Below are 23102 nucleotides of genomic sequence, written 5' to 3' on the forward strand. Positions count from 1 at the left end.
TCCTGAAGGTTTTCTTTATTTAAGAGACCTCATGCAACACAACCAGTACCAATGTCCTTCTATTCAATGGAGTGCGATTATTAACATAGAAATGAATTTGATTTCTCTATGATTTGATGCTTTTGTCTATTGAACTACGATAACACTGATATATATATACATATATATATACAGAGAGATATATATTGATTAAAGCAGTATGATACAGATGTATTCAAATGAAATGCAGTAATCGCTTTAAACACAAATTAAAAAAAAAAATCTTCAAGAAACCTCAATTTGACACAAAATGTTAACACTAGGTATATAAAAACACATAAAAAAGGCCAACATTTCCAGACAAAAAGCATGACAACAGTATACACAATATATTTTTTTTACATTTTTCCAATTGTATTTTTTAAGTAGGCTTATATTGACTGACAGCTAATGTTATTTACATTAAAAATGTAAAAATATAGTTTATGGCCATGTGAAATATTCCTGAATCAGCACACCAACCGTTGTAAAAGCTGGTTTTTGTTCTCTTGTCTCAAGTTTGAGGTTTACATTGAACTCGGGTGGAACATGAAAAGTCTGCGCCTCATGGCACACACCTGCAGACACCCTGACTCACCGACACGCCCTCGTCAAGGTTTCAGCTAAAAAGTGGACTACTGTTCTCCTACATCTGCTGCGGTTTCCTCGGTTTCCAACCCAAATATTTCTTCCCCCCCCCCCCCCCCCGCCGTTGCCAAAATCATATTCAAGGGTGCGGCTAGTGACCGTCGTGATGTAGCCACATGTGTGCGTTTAACAGCTGACTAGGCTCATTTTCAGTAAGGCGTTAGAAATCACTGTAGGTCAGGCAGCTCGAAAGGAGGATTTGTTACTTTTTTTTGGGTGGATCTTGAGAGGAGATTTTATCGTCAACAAATCTCATGTGCAGAATCGATCATCTTACTGTTATTGTGTGTGTATCCAAAGTCTGATATATCTCCTTCCTCTATGCCGTAGAGCTCCGTCGTTGTCCAAAAACTATTAAAAACACGTCAAAAAGCCACATCGCTGCACTGGGTGACATTTTCCTTCGCCACGAAGATTACGGACATGTTAGTTTGTTTAGAAAAAGCTCCGCGTTTTCAGTCTCTGGAGCTCAGTGGCATCCACGGAACAACTCTCTGGAGACTGAAAACGTGGTCGCTGTTACTAGTCTTTGGAGCCGTTTCTAAACAAACTAACATGTCTGAAATCTTTGTAATGAAGGATTGTGTCACCCAGTGCAGCTGTGTCGCTTATTGACGTGTTTCTAATAGTTTTTGGACAACGACGGAGGTCTACTGCACAGAGGAGTAAGATATATCAGGCTTTGGATACAAACACAATTACAGTAAGTAGAATCAATCCATTGTTGGTTTGATCTGCACCAAAGATTTCACCTTGTGAGGCAGCTCGATTTGCAAGATCACGACAAGAATCCATCTTGTCAGGGTTCAAGTTTGCGCTTGTGTCCGAACCACCGGCGGTTCAGACCGATCAGCGTCCTGCAAGGATTCTTGCATGATCTTGCAAATCCAGCCGCCTCTCAAGGTTAAGACGGTGGTAGACGGCGATGGGTCATCCAATCATTCGCTACGTATTTTTTTGAAAAGCGCCTGCCCTTTTCCAAACAGTTTCCAAGGACGACTTCTCAGATGGTTCTGTGTAACAAACCATCTGGCGCGCCTGGTTACACAAGATTTGTTGACAATAAAAACATAGAAAATCGCCAGCCTTATCCTTAAAAGCAAAGCTACTTTCCAAATGTCTTTGATTTGAAACTGTATTTTGGGGGATTCTCTTTTTACTTGCAAAGACGATGTTTAATCTGTTTGAATCCCTTGGAACAGCAGCATGCAAAAGAGCCACAAACTTTCATGTAGTGCTTTTAAAAACACATTTTCAAGACTTGTACTCTAAAGCCAAAGAAGTCAAATCTAACTTGAGTCAAATGTTTCCACCTCTGCTGAAGCTTACAGCAATAAGAACAAAAAGCTTGACTCAGTCCAGAGTCTGTTGGCAGCCTGCAGCGTAAACGGAGATCAGATAAGAGTTGCTGACTAAGCTCCCTGGCTGACTTCTCGGGGGAATGGTGGTATCTAAGGTAAACTTGGGCTTTATTCAGACTTTCTCAGGAGCTGGTGCGGTGTTTACTCATGAACATGTGGTGTTGAGCATTGCAATATGTGCCTTTTTTTTTTGAACCACAACCCCCTTCCCTCCCTCCCCCCTTTGACAGTGGCTGACCACCCTGACAGAGACTACAAAATGATTGAAAAAAGATTGTGCAGAGGGGGTGGGGGGGGGTGGGGTGGGGGGAGTTTAGAGAGGAGTCAGGACTTTTAGCCTTGTGCAAAAATATTGATCAAATGCCTGATCACGCATTAGGTGTAATGACAGATGTCAATCACTTAAAGTGCCTGTGTAACAACAATCACGATTGAAAAATCAACCTCAAACATAAAAATCAAAAAAAAAGGTGACAAAATGACGGTATTGATGTAAACTACCAGTAAAACAAAAAAAATTTAAGTACAATCTCAGAGTTGGTTAGAAATATTCAGGTATATTAGGGGTGCATGAAAGCATTAGTGAACCTATAGTATACAACTACTGTCACCTGATGTAAAAATATATATTTGGAATGCTTCAGACAGATAACTGGTTTCCCTCACTTCCTTTTATGCCACATATGGAGCTTGACTTTGGTAAATGAGAGAGCTGTTGACAAGGGTGCATAGGATTTCTCATTTGTTTAGTGTGGCGCAACCTCAAATGCGCAACACAATACTGATGAAACAATTGTTATAAAAACCACCGTCTGCATTTCCTGAATGAATACAGCAAACTGCAAAAACCCTTATAACCCACGTATTAAAGAGACTAGATCCCAGTTTTGTGTTTGGTTAAATAAAAAGTATCTTCCTCCCGCGTCTGGAGGAAGATCCATCCACGACCCGCCCGTCAGGCATGAAGATGTAAGCTGACACAAGAGAACAGCTAGCAGACGCAGCTAAAGCACCAATGAAGTCACCAAGAGGCAAGTGTCAAAAAAAATGGGTGACGTTCTGTCTTTGAGGATCTCAGCGCCTGCCTCCCTGCAAATTGTTCTCCCTCGTTTTGCCCTTTCTGTTAGCTGAAGCACCTTTTTACTAATCTTCTCAGCTGCATCCAGGCTGTTAGGAGGAGAATATTTTACAGTAACTTATCCCTTGATTTCTTTAACAGGACCCATAATTGGGGTCACAAGCCTAGAAGTGATGGATCATTGTTTGACAGTACATGTGTTATGTATTGAGGATCCTGAACCCATGGATGAGAGGCTCTCATCTGACTCCTAGACTGAAAAAAGTTAGAGAAACCCTGCCTTATCTAAGGTTTTACTTTGGATTAGTTACCTATGACTGTAAGTTTCTATTCACCTCCATCTGCTAATGATTAATGCTTTATTAATGGCACTGCATAGCTTGTTACGTTACCTTTTTCTGGTTTATGTTAGCATTAGCAGTCTACCGGCTACAAGCAGTTAGATAAATAAGATGCAGGGGAGGGTAAGGCTTGAGAAATATGTACCCAGGACAGAGTCTCTTTAATGGGGTTAGACGGTGGTAGGAAGTGAGGGGCTGTCCGTCTCCACCTTCTGCTCCGGCGAGAAGCAAAGGAAGAGGCGGCTGCCCAGGCTCTTGAAGGCAAACCGAAAGTACATGATGTGACCCATGGCCACGAAGGAGACAGAGATGATGACCAGCAGCCCGAAGGCCTCTGGGTTAGGAGCCAGAATCACCATGATGAAGTGCAGCAGGTCTAAGAGGTAATTCATGGAGTTCTGGACGCCGTTGATCACACCTCGCTCCGACTCAATCACATTCTCCTGGATGAGCTGCGTCACTGTCAGGTCAAAAGACCACAGACCTGCAGGACAGAGATCAACGGTCATTTACTGATGGTATTTTTACAGCAGCATTAAAAATGACTTTAGACCTCAACAGTAGCTATAGCTGGAATTATCAGGCAAAATTATTGGCATCAAAGGTTGAAATAATTGTGCTGACGTAGAGGTCTGCAGTGACATTCCAGTCGCTTATGAAAAAGATGAACCTGTGGACCTGCTTAGGTCACCTGTATAAGTCATGAGTCATGATTTAGAAAACAGTGTTTCATAATCTTATGAAAGGAAGTGAAGCACGGCAACAAAGCACTGTAACACCTACATCCTCTTTCAGTAATGAGCATCTGCTTTGTTCCATAACAAAATAACTGTAATTCAGTGTAACATCACTCTATTTAGATACCATAAATAGCTGGAAAAAAGGTAAAATTCAATTCTTTAGCACCATCTTTCTAACTGTTACTCACCAATTCTAGCAGCAATGACGCCAGCGAACAGCAGACTAACAGACAGGTAGGACTGCAGAGGTGGCTGCTCTTCAGCCGGTGCAGGAGTAGTTGTAGCGTTGCCGCCGGTAAGAAAGCTGGTGAGGCTGTGGTCAGCCTCGGGCAGCGTCTTCTCTCCGATCAGGTGGGTGTAAAGGTCCTTGAAGGGCGAGACAGTGAGGTCGAAGGGGCTCCCGGGAGCGAAGACGGAGACGACGCACATTATAAGGCAGGTGAGCTGGGCGATGCCTGAGATGAAGCCCGTGCGGATCAGGCCGCATTTCTTGCGAATCCAAGTGAAGGCGACGGTGCCGCAGATGCCCGAGACGGCCGAGGCCCCCATCAGCAGGCTGAGCACCGAGCCGTTGAGGCCCTGAGTGTAGGCGTAGCCCGTGGTGATGCAGTCGAAGCCCAGAACCGTCATGTAGAGGAAAGCCAGGGACATGCCAGCGAAGAAGATGTTCTGGTTGTAGTAGGCGACCCAGCCGGCCTTCAAGGTGCGAAGAGGTTCAGACACCTGATAGCAACAGCCTTGCTGTTTGGGAGAGTCGGCCTTGGTCACCACTGAGGTTTCATTCATCAGCGGCTGGGACGACTCCTCAGGACTCTGGCCGTTCTCCGGGTCTGAAAAATGACAGAATGATGGAGAGGTTTGTTTAGTTTTCCAAACTCAACCAATGAATTGGCTGCTTGTTACCAAAAATAAAAAAGCAAATATAACCGTCTACCAGGATTTTTTCACTCTGAACTAGAGCTGCAACAGTTAATTGATTATTCAATTGACAGAAAATGAATCTAAAACTATTTTGATTCAGTTGTCAAGCAAAAAATGCCAAACATTTCGTGGTTCCAGCTTCTCATATGTGACAATTTGCAGTTTTTCTTAGTTGAATATCTGAATGTTTTGGACTGTTAGTCAGACAGAAACACCAACCATGGCCTCTAAGAAAATGTAAAGGCAATTTTTTCACTATTTATTAACATTACATAGACTAAATGATAAATATTGATAATGCGAATGAGTTGTAGTTGTATTATGAGCTCTCAGATGGTACAAATCAAACACACACCTTTCGTTGGGCTGAGTTGTTTGAGCTCCTGCTGCTCCTCCTTTTGTCCGGCTTTCGCGGCCAACGCCGGCGTCTTCTGGTAGACCTTCCACAGCAGCGCGTACTCCACACACATGGAGCACAGGTTCCAGCCGGAGATGAAGCCGCAGCCAATGAAATGGGAGCCAAAGGCCATGATCTGGCCCACCAGCATGGGAGCCAGGATGTTGGTCAGCTGGTCGATAATCCGCACCGTGGCGTTCATGTCTGTTGGAGAGCGGAGGGAAGTGTTGTCAGTATCGACAGTTTCTTCATAACTGATTTAGTATTGATTGATGTCAAAGGAAAAGTCAGGTGGGTCTTATATTTTTTGTAGGTTTTACATTCATATGGCAGCAGGTTTTACTAGAACGATGGTACTACACAGCAGAATGATAACGGTCATCAAGTTCATAAGTGCTGAGAATGACTTGCACCATGTGAGTAAATCTTTTAAATAGCTTATAACAATCAGCAGAAAACCGCAGGGACATAAAAAAGTAAAAACAAGACAAGAGTGAATCAGCATCCGGGGTCCAAAGGCCGACACATTGGACTGATCTGATAGCAGGGAACACGTGAGGCCTACATTGAGTGATAAGCAAGCAGCTGGTAGGAAAAGACTGACCTGCCAACTTGCTGCTGTCCTGACCCGCTACAACCACCACCCAGTCCCTCTGGATGGTGATGGATGTAGCCGTGCTGGCCAGGTTGGCGATGTTGGCGATGGTGATCACCAGAATGTAGCAGGTGGTCTGGAAAAAAAAAAAGAGGAGATTTTAGATTTGTATGTTCTTATTAATCAAATCAATAAAAAAAAAGGCTGACATCAGCAGTTATGTGAATGAGTTAATCTTACATAAGTCTGTGATGTGATGTTTTATTTGTAGGATTTTTAAGCAACTGAAGAGGTGAAAGTGTCCCGTATTTCACCAGGAAAAAAAGCTACATTTGAGAGGAAAATATATAAATTTTGCTTAACAGAAATATAGTTTTCTCATCCCTTTAATCATCTTGTCACCCCCTCAGATTTATTAATCTGCAGCTGAAAATAGTCCCCAACTAATCCACTTTTCATTCCTGTTTGAGTATTATTTTCTAAAAAAAAAGAAAAACTATATATTTGTAACCTGTTGTTAATAAAATGCACATCTTTAGTAGGAATGAATGGGCTTGAGGATGTGAGATACAGACAGTAGGGGGGGCTGCAACTAACGATTCATTGTTCAATCATTTGGTCCATAAAACATCAGAAGACTGAAAAAAAAAAGCAGAAAATTCTACAATTTTAGAAGCTGCAGCTTTCAAATGTTTGTGCATTTCTTGCTTGATAAATGACTTAATTAATTAATTGATTATCATAATAGTTGCCAGTTCATTTTCTTTTTTAATAAATACTAAAAGACGGAACTAAGAGGAAAAAAAAATAGTGGCAACAACACTGATAGTAATACATTTGATTTAGAAATGTAAGTAATGAAATGATAATGAAAAAAGAATAATAATAATAATAATAATAATAATATAGAGTAGATAATAAGTTTGGCTCAGGGGGGATCTTAGCGTGTACAGTTTTTTAGACAGTTTGGCTCGACTCCTGATCCAGTGATTGATTATCTCTATTCTATACATTTAGTTCAGTTGTTTACCGTTAAACTGTCTCTCTGGTCTCAACAGTTATTTTTTGTTATCTGCTGAAGTGCAGCTGCGCTATAAGTTCTATGAAGAAACTTATCTGTTTGCTAAGTGAGCAGATGTGGTGTTCAACCAATAAAAGTAGAGCGTGTGCTGAAATATGGGGTCCATAGGTTCACTTATTTCCGTCTAATATTACTGTGAAACCGGACAGGAAAGGATAAGAACATTTGGGTGTGGTTGACTTCTAACTCCCACATCTTCACCAGCAGCCTGGCGTTACCTCGTTAAAGGTTCATTTTCTATCCAGGCTAAATCGATTACGCGACTTATCGTTGCAGCTCTAGTAGCTGGAAAGTCTTTTTCATGGGGTTTGTTGACTGTGAGGAGAATATGGAGTAACACCAGCCATATTCTTTCAAGATAAAGATAAAGATATATACTGTTTTTGGTTATTTTTACAGTACAGATTCCACCTGATGTTGATGACAAAATACTTAATAAACTAAAAGTGAAGCCAAACGTCTAAACGGAAAAAAATCAGCAACTTTCTGCTGAAAAAATATTCTCAAACAGTAACAAAGTAAGTGCTTAAAAGAAAGAGCATGACAGCTAATGTAATACTCGACATGTGACCTCAATAACAGCAGCGGTATAGAAATCCAGCATAACAACAACAACAACAACAACAAAAAAAAGTGAACAAATCGCATATTTTGTCTGTAAATGTCTCAGTTATGAAGCACACTGGCCTGGTACATTGTTTGATGATTTATATGCATATTGAAACACAGCTGCTCTCATCAGAATAGCAGCAAAAATGCCTCAACAGGCCGAGCCACATTTCTCTCTCTCTCTCTCTCTCGTCATGTGACAGACCTCGAAGAACCTGCTGACTGCACAGCCTTCAACCAGACACTCAATCTCCTGTTTCACCACCAACCTCTCTCCACCTCCACAAGCACTCCGACACCAGCCGTCCCTCTAAACTCTCTCACATGGTGAAAATCTCCCCCCCCCCCGTCCCACTGCCCTCTCTCTCTCTCTCTCTCTCTCTTTCTTTCTCTCTGGAAATCCAAAGGCGTCCCAGAGGAGGAGACATTCCCCCCACCCCCCCCCCCCCCCCCCACCCCCCTCCTCCCCCCCTCAACAGAAACGCTTTTGTGTTTTAACCCGACACCCCTCAAACATCGCTCCGATGACGGAGGGAAACCTGCAACTCTGCAATGTCAGGCTCGGGGTCAGCTGCGGGATCAAGTCCGAGCTGTCATGAAGCCACATAGCTCGACAAGTGTAAACAAGCCTCCGGCACACTAACTCTTGTTTTTCTGCATCGGGGTGTCGAGGGCGTCCGTGAAATTATTTCTCATACTTTGCTTCCTCGTGATAAGAGAACATAATTGAGATTTGTTTTCAAAATCAACAATTTCAAGTTCAGAAATTGATTATCGTAACTAGAAGCAGGATGCAAAATTAACTTTCTTTTGTCCGTCGGCCAAACGGCTGGTAAATGGTCACATTTTACCAGCTACTCAATAGATTTTCATTGGTTTTTTTTGGCTTATAAGTGAAGCAAATCTACCAGCCAGTTGCCTAGTAATGTATGCTGAGATCATGAAATAAGAAGACAACTTTCTTGTGAATTAATTACTTCATGATCTCAAGAAAATAAAGTTTGATACATGGAGAAAAATCTATTTACGTTAGTGGAACAGTCAAAGGTCTTCTGGGAGTTAACTACACTCATTTCATCTTCTGTAAAAGCAGTTCAAGTGGTCATAAACCGGATTGACGTGGAGCTTCATATCAGTAAATGTATGCTAAGTATCCTGGGGTCAGAGTTTAGCACTTGAGGAAAAAGGTTAAAAACACTTTCAATGAACGTTGATGTGTAAGACTGGGAGGGGGGGAGGGGAGGGGGAGGGAGATCTTACCAGAACCCATCCATCGTAAAGCTTCACAAGCTCTTCTTTAAACTGGAAAACAACCATCAGGAGGATCCCGCACGCGATGACGCAACTGTTCTGGACCAGCAGCGAAGTCTGAGCCACTGTGAAAAGACCACGATCGAGCATTAGGGACACAAGTCTGACCAAAGACAACAGATTTCTGTCTGATGAATTAGTTCATTAGAGCGGCTCCACAAGATTTCCTGCACTCTGATCTACTATTACACCATCTTTGCCAAATATCCTGTGGATAAACATTCCACAAGAGGTGCATTTAACTGTGTAAATGAGGCAGGAGAACGCTGTACATGGCACAGTAATATCCCTCACTATAAAAGTGCTCCAGATAACTACAAACGTTTTGGCAGCTTATACTTGATTTTGTGCTGTTTTACCTTTGAGTCTGGGGTTTCTGTCCACCCAGTCCCCGATGATGGCCCCCAGAAGCAGCACGGAGCCCGCCACCACCAGCCCGTACACGGCGGTGAGCAGCAGGCTGTTTCCATACAGCTCTACCAGGAAAACTGCCACGGCGAAGTTCCACATTCGGTCACCCTGTCAATGACAAACTCTCATTATTTAAAGGCCTGGTTGATTCGTGGTATCCACGTTGGGGGCCGCAAGGAAATGCTGTGTGGATGCTGCATAAATTAAAAAAAAAACTGACACCCTTGTCGACATGGTAACTATGCGTAAACACCAGTATTGCGTGGTGAGCTGTTGCGACATTGAAAACATGTCATTTTTTGTCTTGTCATGACGGTAATAACAACACATTATGCAACAATAACACATTAATAATGTGTATAACATCCAGTTTAACACCGAACACACTGTCATCATGATGAACATTTCCAAAGATATGATTGTCTCTCATTTATTATAAATGAACCATGTTTCAATGTGCACTCAATTGTCATGTACCTCACTACCAGAGCGATATCCACGTGACTGCACTAATGTACAGTGTATTATACTACAGCATTGCACAGATACACCCTCATTACATTACTTTATTGATTTTATGTATTTGCTTGATTTATGCTGCCTACTTTATGTTTGCTTTTTTTTGATCCTACAGCTGTTTGTTTGCTTTTTTTTGTGGATTAAATGACTTTTGCTTATTTTGAGGTGAGATTCCTTCTAAAAGCCTCTAGGGGGGATTTTTTTCCTCTAAATTTCACCTGCACAATTTGCTACTTCTCTTTTGGTTGTTGCGTTTCTGCTGCTTTGTTTTACCGTGCAAATAAATAAGAAATTAATTAACTAATTAATTAATTGACAAAAATACTCAGCAAATAGTATATTATAATTAGGGTTATATCTCTAGTCTCTATTCTACTGTATTTATTTCTTTTACCTACCTCACAGTTTTATTTTGTTTTTTTTGTTTTTTCTAATTCTGATTTATGCAAAGTAGCTGCTGTAACACCCTTTGGGATCAATCAGTCTATCTATCAATCTATCTATCGATCTGTCTATTTAAATGGGGACAGAGACTATCTATCTATCTATCTATCTATCTATCTATCTGTCTATCTATCTATCTGTCTATCTATCTTTCTGAATGGGGGGCAGCAGATACAGTAAGGTGGTAACCTGTAACAGTTGAAATGTGTCACTTACCCATGTTGACAGTGCATGTCCCATATAAATAAGGAATTTAGCTGAAGTGAAGAAGTCTCGGATAGATTCTGTGAAGAAAACATTGATTTATCAGCATGTTTATTCCCTGATGTGATGGGTCCGTTTGGAAAATATGCGGTAAATAAATAAAAATAAATAAATAAATAATTTAAAAAAAAAACGACCTACCACAGCATGTCCTCTGACGTCCAGAGTTTTCCATTTTAAAGCTATCCGAAATGCAAAAAGAACCAGATGAATTTAGCTTATTATGATTTTTTTTTTTTTTTTTTTTAGCTTTACGCTGTCTAGTCTTTTGTAATGTAAAAAATAAAAAGGGGGGGTGGAGGGGGGTGGTCGACCTCGGCTACCGCTGCAAAAGACCGACACAAAAACAACAAAAACAGCGACGTTTCTCCCCGTTTCTCCCTTCCAAACTTAGCTATCACTGTAGCTGAAGTTGGAAAGAAATATTGTTAAAAAACGGGGGAACGGTTAGTCTCCAAAAGAGAAGAAAAAAAAGAAACCCCCGCGATGCCAGGAGCTGTATGAGCTGCTGAAGCTGCTCCGGAGGACGGTTGCTCTGCTGCTGCTGCTGCTCTGCTGCTCGGTGTTTACGTCCCGCCTCGAATATACCCCCGCTGTCACGTGACCGGCCGTTATTTACATTATGTCAAAAAACAAATGGAGGTCCTCCCACTGCACGCGCGCTCCAAAAAAAAAAAAAAAAAAAAAAAAAAAAAAAAAAGGAAGGGGGGGTTGGACCACACCTGTGTAAAAAGGTGTGATTATTAACAATAAATACTCTAATCAGGCCATCTTTTTTTTTCTTTTTTCAACACAGCTTTACAATTCAATTCAAACTTTATTTCAGTCCAGATAAAAGACAGAACATTACATAGAATTAATGACATGTAATCGAAATTCACACTGCGCAAAAGCCCCAAGAATACAGATGTATTATTGCCTGAATATTTTAAGATATGATCCACATATGATGATATATACACAGTGGATACTCTCGGATTTCATGTTCAGGGGGAGCGTGTCCAACTCCTGAATGGGACCTAAATCTGGAGTTCATGTCTTCCCAGATACGATATGAGAAGTATTTCATATTCTGAAAAATATCCAGTCAGAGATGGACAGCTGTCATATCTGTAGAAGATTCACTAGTCAGGATATTGTGTAGATATGACCAGTAATCATCTTTTAAAGTCACTACATGAGTGATTTCTGCTGTCTGGATGTTTCAATATATTATCAAAGTGATTTTATTAATATGTTTGTTTGTTTGTTTGTTTTTTTAATACACATATTAATGTCTTACAAAGAGACAACTGTGCTAGTGTCTCCACAGCTGGGATTGGTAGCCATTTCATTAACAGGGTCATACATGATATTTCTACTTGCACTACACCATCTAAATCTCTTATTGTAAGTCAAAGTGGGGTCCGGGGACCCCCTCAAGGACCCCAGCAAAAAGGGGAACCATTTATTTTCACTATAATTCCATCAATATGTAACACAACAGCTGAATATGTGACTATTTTGGTTATAAGTTTCATACACTTTCTGTAATAAAACATCTAAAAGCAAAAATCTTATCAGATGGGGGTTTAGGGGTCATTGACATGTCTTGCGTAATATTCTCATGGCATCATTATAAGCTACTTGAAGTCTCTGTAAGCTTGCTGTTTTTTTGTAGTTTGACCACAAGTGTGCAGTATAGAGTGATGTACAAGCTGCTCTGAACAGAGACGTATACATACTGAACCTGTGTGAGAGAATGTTTGCTTGTGCATAAATCATGCAGCATTACTTATAAATGCCTCTTTTTTTTTGGATTAGCTCTCTCATCTATCTGTTTATCTTTAAATTCCAATCTAAATCTGGTCCTCAATGAAAAGTCCTTTTTTTTTTTGGGTTACTTGAGTTTTCTGAAGGCTTAAAGATCCTGTCCAGACATGTTTTGGATGCACACAAAACACTTTGAATGTTTCTGACATGTTTATTCCACACAAAAAAAATTCTGTTATCTTGTTAACATTCTTGAAATGACACCTTCTCCCTCATTAAATTTTCCATAATCTATAAATATGCAAATATATTTAACCTCAGAAGTTTTCCTGCTGGACACAAGATGTCTCCTGCTTCACTGCTGAGTTAATTCTCAGTGTTTGTGTTCTGGAGGCTTTAAGTTTCAACATCACACATCAACTAAGTTGAATATTGCACCAGCATTGGTTTCCAAACTATTTATTTTCTAACATGCTCGTAGGTCCGCCCCTTAAAATCTGATTTTCAATGAGCTCAGAGAAATTTTCACTTTCAGCAGATGAATGTTACATCATTCTGAGTGGAGGGAGACTTTAAGATTTAGTTGTTTATTGACTGTTGTGATGGAGGAAGTATTATTAACATAGGTTAAATAATATAGTGTTTAAATGCTCAATTACAAGTCTGATATTCAATATGTTTCTCAGGTAGAATCAGGTAGAAGATATATTAGTATAAACATGTGCTTAAAGTATCAAAAGTATTTATTATTGCATGTGATATTGTTATATATTATATTATTTGATTATTATTACTGATGCATTAACGTGTGTGCAGCATTTTAAATGTTGTAGCTGGTCAAGGTGGAGCTGATTTTATCTACATTATGTACTGTTAGCATGTTATTATAATGATGTATCATATTCTCTTCCTCTTCCCTCTGAAGTGTTTTGCAGCAGAAGTATAAAGTAACATAAAATCAGTGGTGCAGGAATACTTCAATATTTTATTAAAGTAAAAGTACCACAGTGTAAAAATACTCAGTTACAAGTAAAGTACCTGAGTATTACAAGTCCTGAATTCAAATGTTTACTCAAGTGCTGAAGTATTATCAGTAAAATGTACTTAAAACATTAGAAGTAAAAGTACTTATTATGCAGAATGGTCCCTTTCATGTGTATATTATATTATAATATATTATATTGTTGGACATTTATTAAATAATTATATGTTTCATATGGAAATCTGTACAATAACTATAGCTGTCAGATAAGTGTAGAGGAGTAAAAAGTAAAATATTTCCCTTTGAAATGTTGTGGAGGAGAACTAGTTGTGAGTAGTACATGTACATGTACATGTACTTCAAAATACTACAGAATAAGTACAGTACTTGAGTAAATGTATCGTACTTTTCACCACTGACTGATTGTAAGAGTAGATTATAGATTTAACATAAATACAACCATATAATCTTTTACAGGCAGATTAATTCAGGTTACATTAATTTAGATTCAAAATAAAATGTTAAATTGTGGCCGATAGAGATTCAATGACTGATTTAGTGCAATAAAACAGCTTAAATGGGGAAACATTTTAGATGTTTTCACACACTTTAATGAGTTTTTTTCAGATTATATTCTGCACTTTCTTTTTATAGTACATACACTGAGTTTGAGAAATGCTGAAGTGATAAAAAAGAAGAAAACAGAAGTGAGCAAATTGATTGCAAAGGTTAAAGATTAACCGGAACTGCATGTGCATGTGATGCTACACTACACAAGTTAAACTCGAACATTTTGGGCATTTCTGCAGGAATAACTGCAGAAATGCCTGTGACCTGTTTACCAAGAACGAGCCTGTTGCAATCGAACTTGGCAGCGAACAAAGACAAATTGTGTACAAAGCACACAGTTGGATGACTTGCATTTGTTCACCTATGTCAACAGAACAGGATCGCAGCTATAATTACAGGCTGCACAGATCAGAGCTGCTTGGCCCGCATCCATAAAAAGTAATAACAACAGTGGCTCAGTGAGAACACGTAGAATACGTTGCTTTTTAATTTTACGACGTGTCTCGATTCACAATGAACTCTAAACTGAAACCTCATGTCTGTGATGATGTGTGTTGGATTTTTCATTGGACTGTGACTGTGTGATGAATAATGCCAACACATGCACAACAATACACTGTAAAAAAAAAACCCCAACTTATATTCTTTGATATAAATAAAAATTACTAGTTGTTTGAAACCTAAATTATGAGCATTTAAAGTAAAAATTGAAATTGTAACTGATAACTTTGATCTGTGATTCATTACAAAGTGAGAAAACTCTGTCAACTTGCAGGAAAATCAATGTTTACTTTATCTTTTGCACTGTAAAATCTCATAAAAACATATATTATATAATCTTTTACTATTAACTCAGTGTTATTAGATGAGTTTGACAGTCTCAAGTCACTTTCAGTTGACTAAACATCCAATAGATCGTTTACTGAACTCATCAAATTAAGTTATTTAGAAATACTGCCAGCTAATTGGCATACGCTCCCCAGCATGCATTGCATTCAGGTTAAAATCCTCCAGAAATCCTTCTTTTTTTCTGATATCTACAAAGTTACCCTGAGGGAGGCCGACGTGTCTTTTTATATATGTGTGTCTCAGAGGAGTCAGATGGTCTCGCTGATTAAAATCCAAACAATGCATACCATGACGGAAACACTTCAGACACTTCCTGCACCTGAGACGTAGCATGGATCATTGTTAGCGATTATATTGTCGGCATATTAATGTCGCGGTAAATAAAGGCTAAAAGTTCACACAATAAATAGGTCAGATGAGAGAATTTAAGAGTCAAAGCTCTGATGTGAGCTGTGAATCTTAAATTAAGGTAAAATAACAGAAATAAACATTCTGAGTTGGGGTGTAGAAATGGAAACAACAAATCATTTTGCTGATTTGAATCATTTTGTTCAGCTCATTTCAAAGTTCCAGCGCCGATAATAACTTCACTCCAGTTCAGTCAGCGAAGACACAAGTTGGCCTAAATTCAAAAGCTTTATTTATAGTCTTTGGCTTTGACCCCGTCGATTAAATGGATATAAAGGGACGGCGCCCCATACATAGCATCCAATTGCAGATTCTCCCCCCCAAAGGACCTTGGCACTGGGAAGCAGTGATATGGCAGAGTGACAGCAGAGACAGACAAAACAGGTGAGGTGGGTTAAATGTTCTTCAGCTAAGATGATTATTGGATGATAGAAAGTGAAATAATTGGATAATATATGAGAGGTGGAGCTCTGTTGCTAGTCTGAGCCTATACAAGCACTGCACATTCGTTCATGAGCTCAGCAGTCAAAGTTATGATTGTTTCTGTAGCTTTTCATGGTCTTCTCTTTCAACTCATCCCTACAGTGCTGTGAAAGCTTAAGTATGTCAACAAGAATGTGCTCCATCTGTTGTCTAAACTCCCTCAAGCGCAAGGCACAAAAGCACGCAGAGACTCTCTACAAACACGCCAAAAATTTCGTCCGAATCCACCGAAACGACGTGTGGCTGAAGCAAGAGTCTCTTGATTCTTTTTTTTTTTTTTTTGTGAGAGAGATTTCTGTTGCAGTCATGTTGATCCAATAAACATTCATTATTATATCCAGCGCTATTGCAACACACTGTGAAATATGAGATCAGCTCAGAATCTAGTCCACCAAAGTAGGCAGCCAGTTCTAAAGGGTGTGGTGTTGAAAGCAGGCTTATGCAGCTTTTCATGCATTTAGATTTAAATACATACAATGTTTAACCTAAAAATGTATTTAAGTTGATGCATGAGGCAATGAACTAGAACATAAGTTAATCAGTTTCTTCTTCTTCTTCGTTTCATACATATTATTGCAAGTCTATATTCTAAGATTAATCATCTCCAACTTACTTATAAAGAACAAGGTGAGTGGGTCAATATTTAGCAAAGGCTGGACTGGATGAAAAGTAAAGTGAGCTGCTGCTCTGTGGCTTCAGGCCTTCAGAGGACATGAAAGCTTCACGTTCACATTTTGGAGATATTTTGGAAATACATGTATTTATTTTCTTGCTGAGAGTTAGATAAGAAGATTGAGCGTGATATCAATCTTCTCATCTAACTCTCAGCAAGAAAGCAAATGAGCATGTTTTCCAAAATGTTTAACTGTTCCTTTAAAGCCTTTATTATTTCGGTAAATTGTACATTAAATGGTGCATTTTACTAACCCTTAGTGTTCAACAAGCACTGAAAAAAACACTAATTATCATCCGGTAAAATGTTTTATCTGTTAAGTGACGTATTATTCAACCATAAGCATAATAAATATATGCTTACTTTGATATTTTATGTACCTTAGACTGCATTTAACCAGTGCTGATAATGACTTCATTCCAGTTCAGTCAGGGAAGAAGAACACAAGTAGACATAAATTGAAAAGTCATTATCAGCACTGGTTAAATGCAGTCTAAGGTACATAAAATATCAAAGTAAGCATATATTTATTATGCTTATGGTTGAATAATACGTCACCTAGCAGATAAAACATTTTACCGGATGATAATTAGTGTTTCTTTCAGTGCTTGTTGAACACCAAGGGTTAGTAAAATGCACCATTTAACGAACAATTTACTGAAATAATAAAGGCCTAGTTGTGTGTGTGTTTGTCTGTATTCATAGTGTACAGGGACACATTTTTGGGTCAGTGGTTATGGTTAAGGTTAGGGTAAGTCTACAGGAAATGAATGTAATGTCCCCAAAAGTGACCTAAGACAAGGATGTGTGTGTGTGTGTGTGTGTGTGTGTGTGTGTGTGTGTGTGTGTGTTTGTCTGTGTGTGTGTGTGTGTGTGTGTGTGTTGTGCCAGGTGTGCATTGAAATGTGAGAAATAAAGTATGAGAAAGCCGCAGCCTATAAACTGCTATACAGCTGGGGGACAGGAGATGTTTATGTGTGTGTGTGTGTGTGTGTGGTGTGTGTGTGTGTGTGTGTGTGTGTGTGTGTGTGTGTGTGTGTGTGTGTGTGTGTGTGTGTGTGTGTGAAAGAGAGAGTGGGGTGTGTGTGCGAGGGATCATATTTGCTGCATGCTTCTCTACAATTGAATTCAAGTCAAAACACTTTCTTGGCATGAAACACAATTTTAATATTATTACACAATGTTATTACAGGATTTCATTACTATTATTGTTTTTTTGTTGTAATTTCTGTTTTTCATGATGGTTTGGCAACATTTAATATGTATTTCACTGCATAAACAACCCATAATTACTACCGGGTCAAATTTGACCCACAACACAACTTTCTTTTTTTTTATAGGCATTTCAAAAAATGATTAAAATGTATTTCATAATATTCAGTCGGCCTTTGCAGAGGATGTAATGAAACCTTGTTTTGATCAGAAAGATTTAAAAGTAGGTTTCACACAGCTTAACTTGAAAAATGGGTCAAATTTGACCCGGACACAATAGGAGAGCTAAATAAGCCTCATTAAGTTAGCATAAACTTCTTACTAATGACTAACTAATACATTCACAATGCACAGAGAGAGGGGGGAAATGTGGGTTTTAATGAGGACCCATTGCTCATATTCACCCAGGGGCCCCATAGTGGGTCAATCCAGCCCTGAATTTAGCTTTTAACATGTGTCACTTCAGTCATTATCTACAAATAATCGCTATATTTTAGCATGTAGTACTGTGGGTGCACAAAAAAGTTGTTGAGGACAGTCAATGTGAAGGCCTGGACTGATAAATAATATGATTCGTATTATTTATACTCATATAGATGGTAAATAAACATACAAAGCACTGGTTTCTTTTAGTCTCTGAGAAACACGTAGGCCTATTCTGTGCCATCTCATCGCATGAGGGAGCAGAACTGACCCCAAGAGGAAACATAAGCACATATTTTGAGCGAGGTGATGACAATAGGCACTTCTGTCCCTTTGTGATCTATTCAAAGATCACACAGAGCTGTCAGCCGTTTGACAGTCTGCACACATTGAGCTGGTACAAACAGATTACCAGCCGCACTATTAGTGGGCCGGTGTGTCAGCCAGGCTCAGGTACCTGTCATCAGCGGTCAGACAGGCTGCTGTGTCATTTTGTGGCCATGTGACCATGCAGGTATGTCTGCCCCTTGGCGGGATCCCTTTTCAGCAACAACAAGCTGTGTTTACGTCGGCTAAATTTGTACTTCTCGGGATAAAAATACGGGAATGACTTGCCTCCCGCGGCCTTAAATTGTGTGACAGTCACAGGCCGCAGCTAAAGAAGGGATAGTGGGTGGAGGGAGGGTGTAAAATCTCACCTGAAGGATGGTGTATGTGAGGCTGGATCAGATTATTGTTCTATTTTTCATGCAGGCATTCTGTTCTTTTTTTGTGTGCTGTTGCAATAGAGCTAAAAGGAATTACAGCTACAGTCATCTCATTGATATTTAGCTGGAATAACTGAAGCCAGGCTCTTGAGGTCTCCCAGAGTGTCATGGCACTGGACACAATGAGACTATCAGCTATCTGAGTGACCACACACAAGAAACAATGATTATAATTACTGTCTTTACCCATTTTTAGGAACATAACAGTGTTGCGGTCTTATTGTTTCTGTGGATATCTACCACTGAGACTTTGATTCCAGCTCGTCTTTGTCAACCAGAGAATGATAAACATCAAAGGTCACTGTCTGGCTGCGATAACCTGGTTGCCTTTCCCAAAATTACAGCCCTTGATTCCAGGGAATGAAACGGTAAACATTTGACAGCTGTTTCGGATCAATACGACATCGCAGCACAGTGGGCAGCAAACCAACGTGAGCCCGCAGGCAGGTGTGTTTTTCTGTCACGCTGCAGGTCCAAAAGGTGCGTTCTGCTGGAGAAAGATCAACACTTGTGTCATCCGGGGTCGTTTCTCTTTACCCGATATTGACCAAAGGCCATGTCAGAGGATGTCCGATGCTCATAATGATCTCTGTAATGTAACTGTATCACGTGTGAGCTCAGAGAGAATATATTGAGGACCAGCAGCAGGCTAATGAGCATTTTTTTGACTGGAAGGTTGCTGGTTTGAAGACCTTCATGAATCTGAACTGGCGAAGTGATTGAGTAATGACTAGCGGCGAGGCTGTAGGGGGGTCATTCGGGCCACCGCTTTGGTCCAGACAGAAATATCTCAACAACTGTGTACAAAAATTGGCTGAATCCTACTGGGTTTGGTGACCCCCTGACTTTTCCTCCGGCGCCACCATGAGGTCGACATTTTCTGTTTTCTTGCTGTACAATTGGTGCCCAGAGGATGAATCTCAGTGACTTTGGAGAACGTTTGACTTTACATCTGGCACAACCAGCAGTTCAAAGTTTCCACATATCCAGTGAAAATATCAAAGACTGCAACTAACAATCAAGCAGTTACTTTATTTGTCTCCGACGGGCAGTTTGTTGTGCAGCAGTGTAACACAGGATTAAAACAACATAACAGTAAAAAACAAAGCAGAAAACACAAATTAAAACAATGTGAAACAAAATAATTTCAATATAAGTATATGAATAACGTAATGATGTCTAGGTTTTTGGTCCTGAGTAGATACTGTTTTCTCTCAGAGTTTAGTGAGACGGCTGGGCTGAGCTGCAATGATTAGTTGATTAATCAAATAATTGCCAACTATTAAATTAATCGCCAACTATTTTGATAATCGATTGATTGTTTTAAGTCATTTTTTAAGAGAAAAAAGTTCAAATTCTCTGGTTCCAGCTTCTTAAATGTGAATATTTTCTGGTTTCTTTAGCGTTTTGTGACTTTAAACCGAATATTTTTGGGTTGTGGACAAAACAAAACATTTGAAGACGTCATCTTGGGCTTTGGGAAACATATATCGACATTTTTCACCATTTTCTGATATTTTAAAGACCAAACAACTAATCAATTAATCGAGAAAATAATCAACGGATAATTAATGGATAATGAAAATAAACTTAAGTTGCAGTGCTAGATGAAAGAGTTTAACGGTACTTGGTAAGAGAACCAGAAGGTAAGATCTGAACACTAACACTTCTTTTCATTACTGATTAATTGATTAATCATTTTGTCTATAAATTGTCATGAAATTGTAATAATCTCCCATTTGCTTACACTTCACTTTTTACAGCGGCATCCTCTGAGTTTCTGCTTTCAAACCCAGTCAAATAAAAATAGACATCATAGAGAATATAAATAAACTTTCCTCAGAGGAGGCCAGATCAAGCTTGATTGAATGCCAAGTTAGTCAAGTCTCCAGCTGAAATAAAGAACAAAGTTTATTGTTTATGATTACCGGTTCCAAATACAATAGATTAATCCCAAATTTACAGCACAAAGTATAAATTAATGTTCATTAAATATGCACCAATTATCAGAGTCCAGTTCAACCTCTGGAGAGATGAGGCTTCAACCTTTTTAATAAGTTGCAGCAACTCGATCGTGTCGGGCTGATGTGCAGAGATTCACACATCCGAGTTAACACCATCCCTTCATTTACATACCTGAAAGTGACTAATCCACCAGACCTGCATGTCTAAAAGCACACAGTCATGGTGAGAACACATAAACTCCCAGGAACCTTCCTGCTGTGAGGAAACAGTGTCAAGTCTCCAGTAAATAAAACGTGACTTTTGTCAGTTAGTTCAAGTCACATGAGTTTATTTTCCTGTGTTGCTGTTGTTTCCATCAAGGTGGGAAATTAATCAGATGATGAGATAAATAAGGAAATTATTCTTACAGTATGATTTAAACCTCGTGTAGTGACAGGAGAATCACAAGGGAGAAGCTTCGAGTCAGTCTCACAGTTTCACGTATCTGGTGACCCTTTGGAGGGGTCCTGATCCCTAGGTTGGGAACCACTGGACTAAACTAGCTAACTGTATATAAAGTAGTGTAAACTAGCTCCACCTCCAGCAGCTACAACAGTAACATGCTGCTCTAACACTGATGCTTCACTATTAATAATCTAAAGATGTCATATATAATAATATATCAGTCAGAGGGACCAAACCACTACTTTTACTGCAATACTTTAACTACATCAAGCTCATAATACTTATGTACTTTTACTGTGGTAGGATTTTTCATGCAGGGCTTTTACTTGTAATGGAGTATTTTTACACTGCTTTTTTGGAACTTTTATTTAAGTAAAGGATCTGAATACTTCCTGCACCAGTGGAGATTAGTTTCATATCAAAAATCTCTAAAAAAAATCGCGCCCCATGCACGTTGGGTTGTGACGTGGTCGGTGGGTCTGCACGTGGACTTCTTCATACACAGGTGTTTTTCGGACAGTGCATGAAGTGGTGAAGCTATTTGGAGCTAGAAAACATCCACAAAGTAACAAACACACCTGCGAAATAAAGGCATGTTGTAGTTTATGTTGTTGAGAACATGCTATGTGATATCATGCAAACCTGATGATGTGTGTTGTAAGGTAGACTTCCTGTGCACAGTAGGTAACAATATGAGAAACAGACAATATGGAAGCATAGTGAGATTGTGTCTAAGACAAATTAATTTCCTAATTTTCATTAAGTCTATTTTTAGAAAAGTACAGACTTTTAACCCACATGACCTGGTCAAAGTTTGATTGAAATGTGTACTGTCAGGTGTGTAGAGACAATAAGTAACTACAGCTGGACACATAAAAATACTCATATATTTGAATGGAGAGTGTGAGCGAACCCACACCTTGTTGAACATTTACTGCTTCCACATAGTTTTAGATACAGACTTCATTTTAACTTTAAATGAGTCACGAGACTTTGACCTACAAATCTTGAATTTACATGTTTTTTTTGTCTTTTACTGTTTTTGAGGTATTAGAGTTTGAGTTTTAAAGTCTTTTGTTGCTCCTCCTGTTATTTTATAATGAGTGTGTGTTGTGGAGTGTTTCGCAGCACTGAGGGAGTCACATAACGAGGAGCAGTTAGAGAGGAGTACATTTCCGGTGAAATCTCCACATAAATCACATTACTTTGGCCACATCTTACATTAAAAATCACAGTTTTTGTAGGAAATTTCGTCCTGAATCCATTGATACAGGTTTGAAAGTGGTCAAACTTGTAGTTTTGACGTCAGAACCATTTGTTTGACACAAAGTTCATGCCCTGAGATTACCTCCCCATTGGTTTACGTTATAAGGTGTGAGGTGGCACTACAACTTTCAGGGCTTATAATATCTAAACCGTTCGAGTTATTACAAAGTTTTTAACAACTTTTGTTCAGCACAGTGTCATAATTCATGTATTCAAGTTTGAAATCGATACCATTAACGCCCTAGGAGGTTGTTCGGGGTCCAAAATTGGGGAAAACTCGTACTTTCATGTGTGTATTGCGGACTTCCTGTTGGATTTAGGTCAGGGGTGTCAGCGTATGATTTGTAGGTCTTGATCTATGTTCTTGATTATACGAATAATTGAGTTTTATTTCGATCTCTCTACGACATTCCTACAAGCCGTGGCGGCCATTTTAGTTACCTAGGTGGCGCTATCGAGCACATTTTGGCACTTTAGGGGTTGATTTTTACATTTTATCAAATTTTTCACCAGACCTGATGTGCGGGCCAAATTTGGTGAGTTTTTGAGCATGTTTAGGCGGTCAAATTT

General features: G+C 39.3%; 1 protein-coding gene across 1 annotated transcript; it reads right to left on the minus strand.

Annotated features, from left to right (window-relative positions):
- Positions 1–11300, minus strand: slc40a1 (solute carrier family 40 member 1). The gene is made up of 8 exons (XM_044365899.1): positions 10880–11300; positions 10691–10758; positions 9460–9619; positions 9050–9165; positions 6109–6235; positions 5463–5708; positions 4375–5016; positions 1–3930 (listed from the first exon to the last, which is right to left on the minus strand). The coding sequence occupies exons 1-8, from the start codon at positions 10911–10913 to the stop codon at positions 3617–3619; spliced, it is 1707 nt and encodes a 568-aa protein (XP_044221834.1). The 5' UTR covers positions 10914–11300; the 3' UTR covers positions 1–3616.
- Between the last annotated feature and the right edge of the window lie 11802 nt (positions 11301–23102).

The sequence above is a fragment of the Thunnus albacares genome, chromosome 11 (assembly GCF_914725855.1).
Source record: "Thunnus albacares chromosome 11, fThuAlb1.1, whole genome shotgun sequence".
NCBI lineage: Eukaryota > Metazoa > Chordata > Actinopteri > Scombriformes > Scombridae > Thunnus > Thunnus albacares.